The sequence below is a fragment of the Terrapene carolina genome, unplaced genomic scaffold, assembly GCF_002925995.2.
Source record: "Terrapene carolina triunguis isolate 2854851 unplaced genomic scaffold, T_m_triunguis-2.0 Scaffold33715, whole genome shotgun sequence".
In the NCBI taxonomy this organism is placed as follows: domain Eukaryota; kingdom Metazoa; phylum Chordata; order Testudines; family Emydidae; genus Terrapene; species Terrapene triunguis.
In genome coordinates this window covers 4,568,324-4,584,728 of record NW_020698066.1, presented here as the reverse complement: position 1 = coordinate 4,584,728, position 16,405 = coordinate 4,568,324, and the positions used below count along the sequence as shown (strand labels likewise).

The 16,405-nt window shown below is 43.7% G+C and overlaps 1 protein-coding gene across 1 annotated transcript in view; it reads right to left on the bottom strand.

Annotated features, from left to right (window-relative positions):
- The window catches only part of LOC113409489 (protein PTHB1-like), a 476,973-nt gene that overhangs the window by 207,389 nt on the left and 253,179 nt on the right, over positions 1–16,405 (bottom strand). Inside the window, exon 21 of the mRNA XM_026663464.2 lies at positions 4,842–5,064. Within this exon, the coding sequence (XP_026519249.1) occupies positions 4,842–5,064 (223 nt within the window). The remainder of the gene's footprint in view (positions 1–4,841; positions 5,065–16,405) is intronic.

Here is a 16,405-nt window from a genome sequence, read left to right as displayed (position 1 = left end):
GTCTCCGGAGCCCTGCTGCTGGAGCCCTGGGGTAGCGGCGGCAGGGCTCCGGTGACTATTTAAAGGGCCCGGGGTGGTAGAGGCAGCGGGAGCCCTGAACACTTTCAATAGCCACCGGAGCCCTGCCGCTGCTACCCCAGGGCTCTGGCATGCTCCGGGGGCTATTTAAAGGGCCCGGGGCTCCCACTGCCTCTACCATCCCAGGCCCTTTAAATTGTCCCCGGAGCCCTGGGGTAGCGGCAATGGGGCTCCAGCGGCGATTTAAAGGGCCCGGGGCGGGAGCGGCGGCAGGAGTCCTGGGCCCTTTAAATCGCCACCCGAGCCCCGCCGCCGCTACCCCAGGGCTCTGGCAGTGGGGCTCTGGCGGCAATTTAAAGGGCCCTGGACTCCAGCCCTTTAAATTGCTGCCTCAGGAAGCCGGTCCACCCTGGTATGGCGCACCAGCTCTTGCCGGCAGGGGTGGCAGGTTTGTAGAAATGTTGGTGGTGCCCAGAACCTGCCCCTGCCCAAACTCCACCCCCCCCCACCTGCCCAAGGCTCTGGGAGGGAGTTTGGGTGGGGGAGGACGTCTGGGGTGCTGGCCCTGGGCTGTGGCAGGGGACTGGGGTGCAGGAGGGGTGCAGGCTCTGGGAGGTAGTTTGGGGATGGGAGGGGTTGCAGAGGGAGGGGGTGCAGGTTCTGGGAGTGAGTTTGGGGATAAGAGGGGGTGCGGAGGGAGGGCTGTGGGTGGATTTGGGGTGTGTCTGGGGATGAGGGGTTTGGGGTGTGGGAGGGGACTCAGGGCTGAGGCAGAGAGTTAGGATGCATGGAGATGAGGGCTCTGGCTGGGGCTGGAGATGAGGGGTTTGGGGTGTTGGAGAGGCTCAGGGCTAGGTCAGAGGGTTGGAGTGCGGGGGGATGAGGGCTCTGGCTGGGGGTGTGGGCTCTGGGGTAGGGCAGGGCTGGGGTGAGTTTGGGGTGCAAGCAGGCTGCCCTCGGACTGGAGCCAGAGAGGAGGACTCCCCCCAGCCCTCTCCCTGCCGGCAGCAGCGAGCTCTGGGGTAGGGACCCCCTTCTCCTCCCCCGGCAGCACACTCACCCCCACCACTGTCACTGCACGTGCTCCTAGGGCCCCTCTCAGGTCCAGGAATCCCCCTCGCCTCCCCTGTGGTGGGTGCCATGCCGGAGGGGCTGCCATCACATGTGCGCCTCCTCCCCTGCTGCTGCCCCTCACTGTAGCTTCACTGGGGGTGGGGGATGGGGCTGCCCCTTCTCAGTGTGGGGCAAGAGCGGTGATTGCGGGCAGGGGGGGCGGCTGTACTGGTGGAGGGTCCCACCGGAAAATGAAAGGGTCTGAGGGGGAAGGGCAGCCTGCCCTGGCAGTAGTGGAAGGGGGGGGACTAGGACCCTGCGGCGGCAGTTAATGCAGGCAGGCAGCATGGAGCTGCAGGGGACGGGGAGAGATAGGCTCTGCTCCAGGACCCAGAGAGGTGCACGGGGGCAGAAAAGGGGGGCCGGGGCACACTCAGGGGAGGCGTGGGGGGGCAGCAGGTAGGGCCGGGGGGAGACCCGGCCCCAAACATTCATGGAGCTGGGCCCCCAGACCCTCAATATTGCTGGAGCCAGGAGGAGGAGTCAGAGAGGGAGAGAATGCTCCATTTTCTTGCCGGTAGCTACTGCATCTTTTCTTACCGGTCCTCCGTACCGGCCCACTTTCACCTCTGTCCACTCCCCAACATCCTCCCTTCACCCACTGAACACCTCACCAACCCTCTACCTGAGAGTCCCAGCTTCAAATACAGCATCCTTACATCCCTCACTCCTAATATATGAACCCCTCCCATCCTGACAGGCCACAATATGGCCCTATACCTTACCGAAAGTAAGTGAATGGCCTTTATTCGACAACATGCCACAAAGTTCTTAAATTATGCACATTAAAGATCTTATTCAATGTACAGACTCCCCTCATCTTCCATGCTCTTTAGATCAGGTCCTAGAAGTTTCTAGTAGTAGCATGGATGCTTAGAATTAGAAAGTTCCATACTTAACTGATTCGTCTACTCCACAAGTTCCACCTTAACCAGAAAACTGTCCTTCTACTAGCATTCCCCCAATATTATTTCATCCCAATCAGGCTTCAATCTTTAAATTAGATCATTAAAACTTGCCTAATATTTTGAGTTTCTGATTAATTTGAACTCAGAAACATTAGGTTAGACTGATCCTGTGTCTAAATAAAGACTTTTCTAGCACTTACATCAATAAAGCTGTCTTTAACTTTTCACTGTTACTCTGACAGGTGTAACTGTTAAGGGTCAAATGAAAACTCATTCAACAGGAGCTGCAGCAGTGATAGTAACAGGCTTTCATTCATTCTGTTACCAAGATTCCAAGAATATAACAGGATCAGTGATGGAAGACACAGCCTCATGGGGGCTTCAGCACTGAATACTGTCTCAATGATGCTTGTTATGAAATTGGTGTTAATAGCCCTACACTGGGAGTCTGAGAAGCTAAGGGATCACTGACCCTGTGGAAGTAAATGGGTGTGCTAAATGCTCAACTGAAGCACTTAGTGTAGTAAAAATGGCTGCAGACAAAAGAAGGGGCTGGATGGCTGGAGCCACCTGACAAGATCCTACCGCCCCCAGGGGACAGTGGAGCTAATGGCTTTTTTAACATTTTAAACCCAGGACCTGGAAAAATATTCTGTGGGAGCTCACAGGAGACTCTGACTTTTCCTGTGAGTCTGTTTGAGTCTCTGGAGAAGGAGAAAGGAAGAAAACTGCTTCTTCTGACAGGGCAAAGACTCTATCCCAAAGGCTTCTACGAACAAGAGTTGCCTGGATACAGTTTTGTTCCTATCACTGTCCAGGGAAACAGGAAACACACACATACACAGGGCCAGCTCCAGGCACCAGTGGAGCAAGCTTGTGCTTGGGGCGGCAGATTCCAAGGGGCGGCATTCCATCTAATCCTTTTCTTTTTTTTTTGCGCTTCACCGCTTTGGCCGCCCCTGCAGGTTTTTTCTTTTTGGTTTGCTGCTCCCGCTGCCCTGTAGGGGGTGGCGGCGTGGAGGACGGGAGCGCCCTGCATCAAGCCCGGCAGGGCAGCCCACGTCCTTCCCTGCCTGCCGACCGGAGTGGCGCGGAGCCCCCCCGGCAGGCGGCGCGCACGGAGGGGCCGCGTGGCAGTGCCCCGCTTAAGGAAGCCCTGGGGGCCCCCCTTCTCTCTCTCCCCCCGCTAGCCAGGGTGCGCACTCCGCTGCCCGGGGTCTGCAGGGCTGGGAGTCCCCCTGCACCCACGCTCCCGCCGCCCCGCAGGTATTTTGTTTTTGTTTTTTCTTTCCTTCACTGCTCCGGCCAGCCAGTTTGTTTCCCGCCCCTTCCCTGCTCCAGCTGGGGGCAGGTTTGTTTCCTGCCCTCCCCTCCCCTTTGCCACTCCAGCCGGCCGGTTTGTCCCCCACTCCCCTTTGCTGCTCCGGCCGGCCGGTTTGTTCTTCCCCTCCCCCGCCGCTCCGGCTGGGGGCAGGTTTGGTTTTCCTCCTCCCCTCTCCCCCCCCCCTTTGCTGCTCCAGCCGGCCCGGCGTTTTTTGCTTGGGGCGGTAAAAAAGCCAGAGCCGGCCCTGCACACCACACACACACACACACATATATATATATACACACACACGTGTGCATGTACACACACACTGTACATGAATTACACTAAGAAAATACCCTGACTCCTTGTCACCGATTTCTCATCCAAACGGAAACCACCCTGCAATTCCCAGGGATTTGGAGCAATCAAATTTTTGAATTGCTCCGCTCCGGCTCCGCTCCAGCTCCGGGCAAAAACCTACTGGTCCGTGCTCCAGCTCCGGGCTCCACTCCAATATCGCCCTGGCAATACCCTGAATTTCATCTTCCACTTGCCCAAAGGAGGTAACACTCCTTTAAAACAGTCTAAATTTGTTTATATTGATTGCATTTATATAGGACTGTTGGCCTATTTTTCCAGCCCAGAAAGGACTAATGGCAGGCCTAAAAGTTTGATCATGCCCTTCTTTCAAGGCACAGTTTATTCTTCAAACACAATAAAACAGTTCAATATAAGTTCTATATGTATACCTGGCCTTTCCCCTGACCCAGGTCTCAGTTCCTGAGGTAAATGAACCTCTAACCCATTTACAGCCTCCTTGAGGGCACCCCAATTAGGTCTTAGATTTCTAGCCATCGCCTTTCTCCATCCCCCAACTCTCTTCCCGTAGACCAGGTGATTTAGGCTATTCTGCAATTCACTGTGATAACCCCAGCAGGTCTGTCTTTAGTTCAGCATCTGCCATCCTGTCCTCCCAAGGGAAATGACAGCGTTAACTAGTGAACAGCCAGTATGCATAAAGCAAAGTATTACTTATTCAGAACGAAAGCACTATAGTGAAAACAAATCATAATGCAACAAACAAGCTTACTACATGCATCCTTAGCAGGGATCATCATTTTCCACATGGAGAACCTGGTAGATTTCAAGGTACTTTAAATATGGTAGCTACTGATCAAATTTAGACCAACTTTAGCTTGAAATAGTTTTATTCTCTAATCCACTTTTTATTAGTTAGAAGAAAAACATAATGGATCATATTATATTTAATACCACAGAAAAAAAAACATATTGTTCTAAAAACACATGGCATCAAAATTCCAGAAGAATATTTATTCAGTGGTTATCCTGGAATTTCTGAAAGGGAAAGGAAAGGCATTTCTCCTGGCCTCTCTCATTTCAGTGTAAAATAAACTCCAAATCTAATCAAAGGTACATTCTTTTTAGTTTGAATATATGCACACATTTTGAATGAAGAACATGTAGTAATATCTTACCTGGCATGACCATAGTTTGCTGAATATTTGTGTCTGTACTTAAACATAGGCGACCACCTTTGGCCAATCTATCACAGAGCAAGGTGATGTGTTTCTTCAGCCTGCTAGTATCTTTGGGTATACTCAACTGAGTGGTGAGAGTCAGGGCCTGTTCTTTAGAGCTCTTGGACAGACATGTTCTCAGCAAATGAGAGATAGCAGCATCCACGCTTTCTTCCCAACCCTGGATGAAGGAAAAATAAACTAGATAAAATGAAATGTAAAATCCTCCTCCTGATTTTAAACATACAGTACTGACAAATATATAAAACTCAAAATGATAAAGAAAAGTTTTAGACAATACTGATACACAAAATGAACTTGGCTTAATGAACTACCATGAAAACAGAATTTTCAAAGTTTGTGGAAATAAAAAAATAACTAGTAAAACTGATAAAAATGAAATTTATCTCAAACGCTAAAACTAACTGGGGTCAGAAAGAGAAATAAAGGAAATTATGAGAGGATGGTCAAACTGAATACTCATTAAATAATAAAAATCAGACTTTACTGTAAGCAAAATTTAGAAACAGATCTAGAAGAAATATATGTTAACACAAATGTTACAATATTTACCAAAAAAAATTGGAGAGGGCAGAGCTGTGTTCACCCAGTTATTTTGCTTTTGGAATTACCAGCTAATATTCCACAAATTTAGGAGGAAACAGTTATGTAATTTATATTTGTAAATAGCAGGAACAACATGGTGAATGGGAAAGTATATTCATAGCTATCCCATTGATCCTCCCCTCCAAGAAAAAGTCACTTAATTTTTAGTATTAAAGTTTTTAAAGCACTTGCTTAGTAGCATTGTCTAAATGATTTTGGAGCAAATTCTGCCCTGAGTTGTACCCAAACAATCCTACGTATTCAACGGATTGCATGAGTAAAACTAAGGGCTGAATTTGTTTCGAAACCACACCAGGGTTTTCTGACCGGATTTCTTTTCCATGAACAGCGAAAAAAAATAATGATTTCTTTGACTAAAAATATTATGAGGGAGAATGTGTAACCACTGATATAGCTTCTTAGAAATTAAATAAAATATTAGAGCTTTCATACTCATAGTGAAAATCTATTCTATAAAAACTCTTCTATCTCTGACCCACAGATTGGGCACTGAAATCTAATCACAGTTGGGATAGAAAAAGCACTAAAGCCAGGCCCTCCAGAGATGCTACAAAACATGACAAATTATAGAACAAAATGTTATACATTTTGAGGATTCACTAGAAGACAAAAATATCCATAGTTTTATTCTTGTCAGGTGTGCATCTTTCTCTACATCACCAAAGTTTCTAAATTTTTCTAAATTTTAGACTGGTTCAATGAAAATCTTGGGAAGGTCCTAAACATATCACCTGCCTCTTCTGAGCCCAAGCATTATTAACTGGGGTAAGGGTCCAGATCCTGAACTGGTGTCCATTTATAGTAACTGAGGATCAGGCCCAGTATTTCCCTCCAAATAAGTTATAAAAATACAAGCAAAAAGAATCATTTAAATAAGAAAACCAAAACACAAACTAACTAAAGTCAGGAAATTAAAAGTGGCTAGCATTCTCTCCTTAGCTCACACATGTATGTTTTATTTTGTCTCACAGCCTTAATAATTTGTAAATCTAGTTTTTGTATTTAATTTCCATGTAAATCTGGTGTTTCAATAGACCATAAAACCACTCTTTCCAATTCAAGGATTGTTGACCTAATAAGTCAAATCGACTGCAAAAGAGCCTTTATGATTGGCAAAGGAATATGAAAACTACCTCTAAATGAAACGTCTCTATGGAATTGTTGTTCAGGTGACTTTGTACAATTAAGAATTAATTGTCTTGAATAATACAGTATATGTTTGCAACTTTTATTACTGAAAGAGCGGGGAGGACTAAGGAAGTGGGAATACACCACCATGTATGTACTGAAAAGCAATTAAGGTCTGAAAGGGAAAAGTGTGCTATACTACTATATATAAATACCCCACATAAAGGTCTGATTCAACACTCAGGCTCATAACACAGAACTCTGATTTTTTTAATAACTTATGTGTTTGAGAGCTGACAGCAAACACTTATGTTAGGCAGGTCAGATGTGGGTAGTCTATTATCCTCCAGGAAACATTGCCAGATCTGCAACTCTTCACAGTTGTTACAGCAGAATCACAAAGACGGCATTATTGAGAGGCTTAAGGCACAGCACACAAGTTCTTCATATCATCATCTGAAACAGGTATATCAGGAAGACCCAATTTATTGAATATAATTTGTTCCAGACTTGCTCGAACAAACAATGCTACCGAACTTCCTCTGATTTGTAGCCAAAAGGGAAAGGTTTGTCTTCATCCTTTTGCTTCTGTGCCCAGATATAATGATAAGCTCATTTGGAAAATAGGTAAAATAGCGTTTTTATACTTTTTACCCAAATCAGAGATACAAATCTAGAATTTGGAGATTTAATATGGATCTGTGACAATATGCAAGACTGTGAGCACATAAATCAGTGAGTTACACTCATCAATATATGTTATTATACACCTCATGGCCCCCATGTAAACATCAGGTGATTTCTATGTGTGAAAGTTAATGAACTGTGGATCTCTTTTTGGCATGGCGGTGGATCCTGGATGCATAACCTTTGGATGACACCAAGGCCTTCCCACTCTCTTAACATGGTGGAAGATCTAAAATGATGTTCTCTCTTAAGTAGATGATTATCCTTCTGTATTCCAAAAGTCTAGGAAATAAAACAGAATCCCCTCCAGACAGGAGCATGGACTAGCTGGTGAGACATTTCAAACCTCTGTTATCCATGATCATCAACGTTCAAACACTCCTAAATGCCCCCTCCCTCTATAGACATTACTCACAGATCACTATAATGTATTCAGTGCTACGAGAGGAAGTTAGGTAGCTGCAGTGCTGGAGTTGCAGTGTAGAAGCTGTTCAGCTACATCACACAGAGTTTCTATATGGACCAAGACTGAGGCTTATGAAAGCACCTTACGTTCAAAGCTCCTAAATTGGCCTAACTTTCAAAAGCACTTAGCACCCAACAGCTCCTGTTGAGTTTAATGAGGCAGAATTTCTGGCACATGGAAGTGAGAAGCATGGTTGTGCCCCAGAGTTTCCCTAGCAATAGGGCTGAACTGCCTCCTGCATCCACACAGACGAGATCCAGTTGATAAGTGACAGATTGAAGGAGATATGATCAGGGCCGGTGCATCCACTAGGCAAACCAGGCAGCCGCCTAGGGCGCCAAGATTTGAGGGCACCAAAAAGCGGTGCCCAAAATGTCTGGGATGCTCACCCGGAGCCGGCTAAATGTGTAACCCTCTTCCCGCCGCTGTGCGAGGGGGCTGCGGCTTTGATCAGCTCCGGCCGGCCGGGAAGTGATGTCATTCCTCCTCTGGCCGCCGGAGGTGCTGCGCTGCTCCCTGCTGCTCTGGCTCTTCCCCAGGGCCCCACCCCTACTCAGCCCCGCCCTGCCCCCACTCCCCTGAGCTCTGCAGCAGCGCCGGGGCTGCACTCACCGGCGGCAGGAAGTACAAAGACCCGGCCCCAGCCGCGCCGCCAGTGAGTGCTGGGGGGTGGTTCCCCCCTGTCCTCCAAGCCAGCCCCGCCCCCCCCCGCTACAGCCCCTGCCCCCACGGAGGCCTGGGGAACCCCCTCCCTCCATGGGGAGGGCTACATAGGGCCCCAGAATATCTAGGGATGGCCCTGGTACCTGCCACTCTGCCCTCAGCCGGTCCCACACCCCCTGCCTGCAGCCAGCCCCGCACCCCCTGCCTCCAGCCAACCCCTGCAGCACTCCCCTCCCCGAAGCCATCCAGCCCCACATCCCCTGTCTCCAGCCAACCCCACACCCCATCTCCAACCAGCTCTGCATCCCCTGCCCTGCCCAAAGCCAGCCAGCCCCGCACCCCCCTTTCTCCAGCCAGCCCCTGCCGCACCCCCGTACCCAAAGCCAGCCAGCCCCACACCCCGTCTCCAGCCAACCCCGCACCCCATCTCCAACCAGCTCCGCATCTCCTGCCCTGCCCTGCCCTGCCCTGGTACCTGCCACCCTGCCCTCAGCTGTTCCCACACCCCCTGCCCTGCCTGCAGCCAGCCCCACACACCCCTGTTTCCAGCCAACCCCTGCTGCACCCCCTGCCCCAAGCCAGCCAGCCCCACACCCTGTCAGGTTATTCATTTATTTTCATTAAATGTGTAGTCTAAATAATGAAATTAATAAATTTTCAAGCCGAATACGTACTAATTCTAACGAACAATGCCATATTATGTAGTATTCATTTTCGAAAGATTATAATAAGCGATGCTCCAGGGGGAGGGGCGGGGGTGGGAGGCGCAAGGTGGAAGTTTCACCTAGGGCGCAAAATATCCTTGCACCAGCCCTGGATACGATGACCCAGCATGTCTCATACAACTTATCAAAAAGCCTCCTAATAAAGATACTTTATTTACTATCCATACTACATCCATTTAACATGAAAATTCAAAGAACCTATATGTGTTGCTTTTAATTGCCAATCTTAAAGGTGGTTATCAAAAAAGTGGCTAACTGGATCCAAGAGTTTCAGCTGAGTTTATGCAGACAACCATAAGTAAACAGTAACAATAAACCACCCGTCCCATACTATTTAATGCTGTATTTAACTATTTGTTTTTACCAGTGCTCCACATTGGATCTAAAGGTTTCAACTTTATTAACACCATTCAGACTATCCTAATCAGCATCGACACAGCCAAGCTCAGCCCACAGTTACTAATGATCTCCTTTAGAGACAGAGTGTGTTTTCATTGATCATTTAAAATAGCAGTTGCTCAAACCAAAGACTTTCGGGCACAGGATACAAGACAATCTTAAAAGAAAAATTTTAATGGTGGACAATCAGGTTGATACAGCAGATTACAAGAGATAGCTATAAACCTCCCAGAAATTACAATACTTCCTTTTATTTCATTAAGTGGTACCTGGAGCGCAAGCCATACAAGTGTCCAGCTTTGTGAACATACATATACTATTAAGCACTTTGCACTAAATCCCCACACTGAAAGGACACAAATCATGACACTGAATGCACATCTATAAAATACTTCAGGTGTTGGCTAGATTTTTGCTCCTGAAAGGCAAAAATTGTAATGATGCAAAATATGCAGAAATTTACTTTCAAAACAAGTTTTCATTTCCAAGTTTTTAAACGAAACAACATATGCAAGTCTAAAATGAGTACAACCAAAAGACATTAAGGCGCTTTAAACTCTGTTGATATCAATGGAACAAAAGTAATAAAGCTTAACCCTACAAACATCCCAAAGGCTCTGTTTTGACTAAATGCTACACACATTTGTATACAGAAGGTCACCAAAATGGTTATACACTCAAGATAAAGTTTTCAAAGGTGTCTAAGTGATTTAAGAACCTAAGTCCTGTTTTCAAAAGTCTTTTAGGTGTTGCAATGCTGAGTGCCACAAAGACTAAATAGCTTTAAAAATCTGGGCTTAAATTATTTTTGAAAATGAGATGTAGGCACTTTTGAAAATTTTACCCTAATTTTACCTAGCTAATTTAGTGGTTGAAAGAAAGGAAAAAAGAGGTATTTGCCCTATTTGTGAATGAAGATTATTTTAGAATGCCTGGCACAATGCATTGTATTATTCAGTTTAAAGTGCACAATTCATCTTTTCTGACCATAGAAATTATTTGAAATTTTGAAAGTTAATTGCACCCAAAGTTTTCTTGGTCTGGAACATACACCTTACCCATAAAAATATGTCATTAAACCCTTCAGACATACATCGTTATGTGAGAATCCTACTACTGCATACGCTTTCGGTTCATAGTTTGAGCCACCCTCATTTATCCATCAGGATTACACTTGCCACTCCCAGATTTGTAAGAACTTTTCATAAGGGCACAGCATCTGGTGACATGGGCCTAAAGAGGCGATATTCAAAACGTTCCTCTCCAATGTGAATGAGAGGGATGCCAGATGACGTTTAGGTCAGCCCCAAGCCTCAGACATTTGGGCACCACACAAAGCAAAGGATACATTTTAAAAAAACAACAACCCTATATTTATTTAGTTATTTCAAGAGAGATAAGCAATAATAAAATGAAATTCCCATCCTCAGGTATGCCCCAGTCTTGCAGTTCCCTCTTTCCTTTGAACCAGAAACTCCTAAGGCCCATTTACAGAGCCACATCCTAAATTTCTAATTTTTAAACCCAGTATTATTTTCTTTATAGGAAGGAGCTATCATCAACAGCGCTGATGCTAGAGGCCTCAGTTCAGCAAAACACTTGAGGATTGCACCTATATAACTTCATACACTTTGAGCTTCAGAGTTAATTGGGACTTAAATATGTGCTTAAGTGCTTTGCTGAACAGCAATGGACATGTTAATAGTACACCTGGTCATTAGACCTCTCTCAGATGAAGAAAACGTTCCATAAGTACAATAAAGTTGTGTGCATGAAGCATGTTAGCTCTCCATTTGGAGACTTTGACCTATGGAAAGAGTGCAGAAAATCTTTTGGCCCCCAGTTCAGACTCCATGGCAGGGAAGCACAGGAGATTCACAGGTTGTCCAAAGCTAAAACCACGGAAAATGCATTTTTATTTTTTGTGCTGTGAAGCTAGAAACTTTGGCTAGTTTAATTATTTTTTTAAATAAAAATGCAACACATAACCACTGACCAGTCTTAAAGGACAATCATTTGTATTCATAATTACAACCAGATCAGGTCCAAAAATCAGACTTTATTACAGTAAATATCAGTTTAAAATATTAACTGTGGTTATTTTTGCTATATTTTAACATAGGTAATAGCCAAGGTGACTCAATTTTGGCCAACTGTTACAGTTTTCCCTCACAGAAAATAACAGCAAGGATTTCCTGTTTGAATGAAAACTGTTTGCTCTTCACTGCATTTTGTGGGGTTTTTAATATAGCATGAAAACTATTTGACAGGTCAACAGAATTAACCATTGTACAATTCAATACTAAATTGATTAAAAGGCTTCCTTGAATCTCCTTTCTAACTAGATAAAAGTGGAACATAATGCAACAGAAAGTAAACATGTAAATGCCAAGTGAAGAAAAGTCATTATTTAGCTCGCAGATTATAGCAGCGACGTTTTAAGAGCCAAAAGTTAGAAATGAAGACAAATGAGCTACTGATTTACTCTGGAAGAAAAAGCCACATTGTTCTGCATACCCCTACTCTTGTGATAGGGTAACACTGAAAGAAGAATACAAACAGAAGATTATTTTGTTTGTTGTTGAGAAGTGAATGCTGTCTCCTGAAAGTCTGCTGAGACAAAATGCACAGACAGGATACCATGTCTTTGGGAACGGTCTTAACTCTTCAAGCACAAATGTTTGCCCAGCAGATTAGCAGTATCAAAGGCTTATTCACAATCAAGTCTATAATATGGACAAATTATTCAGTTCACTGTATAACATACCTATTAAAAATACAATATACTGTATCTCTATCACTCAAGAACTACATCAACACTTTGTTTAAAAGTTTCGCTGTTATATATGTATATGCTGGAATCTTTTCCCCCTCCCCCAAGCTGAATTTTTTTAGTTAGAGAATGCAAATAAAGAGCAAAATCTCAACATAAACCATATGCTTGTCAATAATGTAAACCACAAAAATAATGCAGGAAATGGGAATAAAATACAGTAAATGCTGAAATTAGAAAACAAGATTAGAAATAATGTAGCTGGATTTGAAAAAATTGCTGGAGAATTTTATGAGCAATAAAGTTGGTAGTCATATTAAGATAAGTATAATCAAACTTTATTTTTCAGGACAAAAAGCTTTTATCTTGAGAGTCAATTGGCCCGATGGTTATATTGTTTTTGGATTTTCCTCTTTGCAGTGGTAAAATGTGGGTTTTCCTCAAAACAAGTCCATATACATATAGTGGGCACACTTAAAAAGTTCTACCAATTTGAAAGATTTTACGAGGTCTAATGGGACCTCGTAAAATTCCCCATTTTAAAGATAAGGGATATCTCTGGAACTGGTAGAATCTTTCATACCAACAGAATTCTTTAAGTCTTTCCACTGTACATGTATCAGACTCCAGGTCTTGATGTGGATACAGTTGAATGGCCCAAGTGTAGGTGCTTTCCAGTTCCACCAGGATAATCTCTGATAGTTTAAAGGGGGGGAAGGAACAAAGCATATTCATGGACACAATTACAGATCGCACTCAATAGCAAAAAAAGGCAGCACTAGCAGAAAGCTACACTAGTTCTACTCTATGATCAGATCTAGATGTCAAACCAGATGGCCATTATCCATAATACCACTTAGCTATTAGAATTTGTACTTGAATTTGAATAATAGACTATTACTTAGTTTAAATTCTGACTCTCAGTCTCAATAGGTGTTGATAGTGGCATCAATTATATTAAAGTGAGGATAAACCTAGTCATCTAGGACAAACTAAAATCAAGAGAAAAAGAAGGGAAAACCCTGTCACAATAGTCCAAAACAGAGCAAGAAGGTTGCAGATAAATTTCTTTAAACAAACATAGCAGCAAAAATATTTCATTTTCATTTATACCTGAGAGAAAAACTACACCTGAAGATTGGGACAACATTTTCTTTTCAGACAATCAGATCTGAAGTCTTAACTTATTATCGTCAATTACGTGTATTGCTGTAGCACCTAGCCCAGTCATGGATTAGTGCCTCACTCTGAAAACACATAACAAAGAGATGATCCCTTCCCCATAGAGCTTGCACTTTAAGTATAAGACAAGAGGCAAGAAGTGAATGCTACAAGACGACAGGAAAGTATACAGTAATAATAAGACAATACAGGTTATCATGAAAAATCAGTGGTAACAATTTACCAACTACCTAACCACTGTCAAGTTTTTTGTAAGCATCATGGCAGAGGAGACTGAAGGAAGGACACATTAAGAACCGGTGAACAAATGATCATTACCAAAAAAAAAAAAAAAGGCCTAGTCTGAACTGCAGGCAGTCAGAATTCCCCTAATGCCCTCCTTCCAGAATATACTCAGAATTGGTATAAGACACTGCTTAAATCACATGAGTTCTCTGCAGAGCTATTAAGTAAACTAATCTTCAAGAGTAACTATTTTCATACTATTTCAAGGAATCTGATTCCAACAGTAAAACCTAGAATTCTGGGTGGAGTGGGATTAATGTATAAGTAAGGTCACACTTTTCTTTCTCCATCAGAAATATGCTTGTCAATTCTACACAACTGGGATATAATCAGCAGTTAGTCTCAGATTAGAAAGGGAATGGAACCATGATCTGTCCAACAGGAAAACACTCCTTTTCTACCACAGCATGAAGAACAATCTCCTGAAGCTGATAAATATGAATTCAGGATACACTGCTTGGTAAAATGTGTATGAATGCCTATGGCAGCGCTACATCTCTCATCCAGGGGAGCATACATAGCATATAAATGCATATGACTGACTCTTTCCTGGGGAGTGTTCTTTACTTTTTATCAGTATCTTTGCTCTGGTATTTTTCTCCTCTAAGAAGCAACTTGTGGTCCACTGTATTCGTTGATCTCAGTTGTAAGGACACGAGAAGTGAGACAGATATTTTTTGAAGGGCTCTAGTCAGCTGACATATATTTTGGGTGCTCTTTTTACATCCAGTTTGTGCCAGAGTCTCTCTTGAGAATGAGCAGAAAGATGAGCATCAATTTGGCTTGGAAGCAGAGTGGCATTCTTAAATCCACCTTACTATCATACAAGATCAGTACTAGCCATCCATTGACTGTGCCCCTAACTCCTAAACAATTGTTGCTATTTTTTGCCAATCGAAAAAGTGGTCTTGATGGGAAAAAAATACCTTATGGGAATACCTTAGTGATCTTGATGGAAAAATCTTGTAAGCTCAAAAAGGGGTATGTACAACTAGATTTAAGTTCTAGAGGAAATCAGTTCACTAAGTTCATCAGATAATTTCTGAAGTGTGCAAACTGTAGGTATTTTTTAGAACTCGAGTAATATGAGGATGGCTAGATAGCATGTAGTACCATAAATCCTTTATCATGAAGTTGAAAGCTGCTACTTTAACTATTAAATATCTGGTACACAGTCCTGCAGAAAGTCCCACTTCTAGAAACAAATGGATATTAGAGATTGTAGGTTTTCTCTGGCTAGTGCTGTGGTCTGTGCACCAATATAACGAATGGTAACCAAATTAGAGAATATGCCCTCTATAATGCAGCAGATCTTTTTCTAGATGAGGACTGTGTTAGTCACATTTCTAGAGTAGGTTTATACTTCTATTCTCCTCTCCCTTTCAGTGATCTGTTCAAGGATGAAGGGACTGAATGACAAATTGGAACCTGATGTATCAGGTCCAGTCTAGATAGTAATTTTATGGGTCCTTGCACAGCTATCTGAATGTTCTTGGATAACTGTGGCTAAATTATTATGTGGCCTGCCTTTTGAATAGGATGGTCTTTTCTAGCCATGCAAACAGTCTAGAATGAGAACAATTAGTCCCACCTGAGTGGTACATGGAGGTAGACTTTTTTTTTTTTTTAAGGTTGATCCAGGCTATTAAGTTAGTTATGAATGTCAAAACTGATTGCAGGTATCTGAGATAGGGCATGTATTTGCTCTGTTCTTATAGGTCCACGACTGTTTTCATATTTCCTAATTTCTGCTGGAGCATGAAGAATATTTATTTAGTACTTCCTAAAGACCAGTTGGAGGAAATGCTTTTGTGGGCCTATTTCTAGCAGATACGGAATAGTGATTAAGATTTTTGAGTGGCTGGTGTGCATGTGAATGTATGAGAGATACAGAGGTGGGTCTTTCAATACTGATAATTATAGGTATCTCCTTGCAGAGTTCTAGGTAAGTTCCTTGTATGCCTTTGGTAATAACGGCAATAGTATATGAGTCCATCCTGACTGAAATCATGACAGACTACTCCATATCCGGAGTATCTGTCTATTGCGATTCATTGGCCAGTCACTGTATGGATTTAGGATTAGAGGAAGCTTTATGGATGTATTTTGATTGACTTTTCGCTCTCTTAATGCCCTGATCTAGGACTGCTTCTCTAGTATCCTTGGTCCTTTTTTTTGATAACGGAATTGTGATGGACAAAAGGGAGCTGTTGTATTCATTGCATAATCTGTGTGCGTTGAACTTCTTTGTAGCTGGCTTGCAAGCTATATTGTTTTGCTTCTTTGCACTGGAATCACCTAACACCTCATCTATCTTCCCCTCCCCCCCCAAAAAAAAAGCCTTACGCTGGTAAATTTGGCTGAAGTAAGGTGCTGCTTGGCTTCTGCAGCCACTGTCAAAGCGGTCTGCATGCATACATGCTGGTAGCTCTGGATCTTGCTGCAGAACTTAATACATCCAGCAGTGTGCCTGCCACAAATGAGGCCACAAGTTCAGTGATACTCGGTGAGATTTTCCTGACGTGGAGAACAGCTGTTGGGCCATGATATATTTACTCTGGTGAAACAACTGGAGGAAATGGATGCT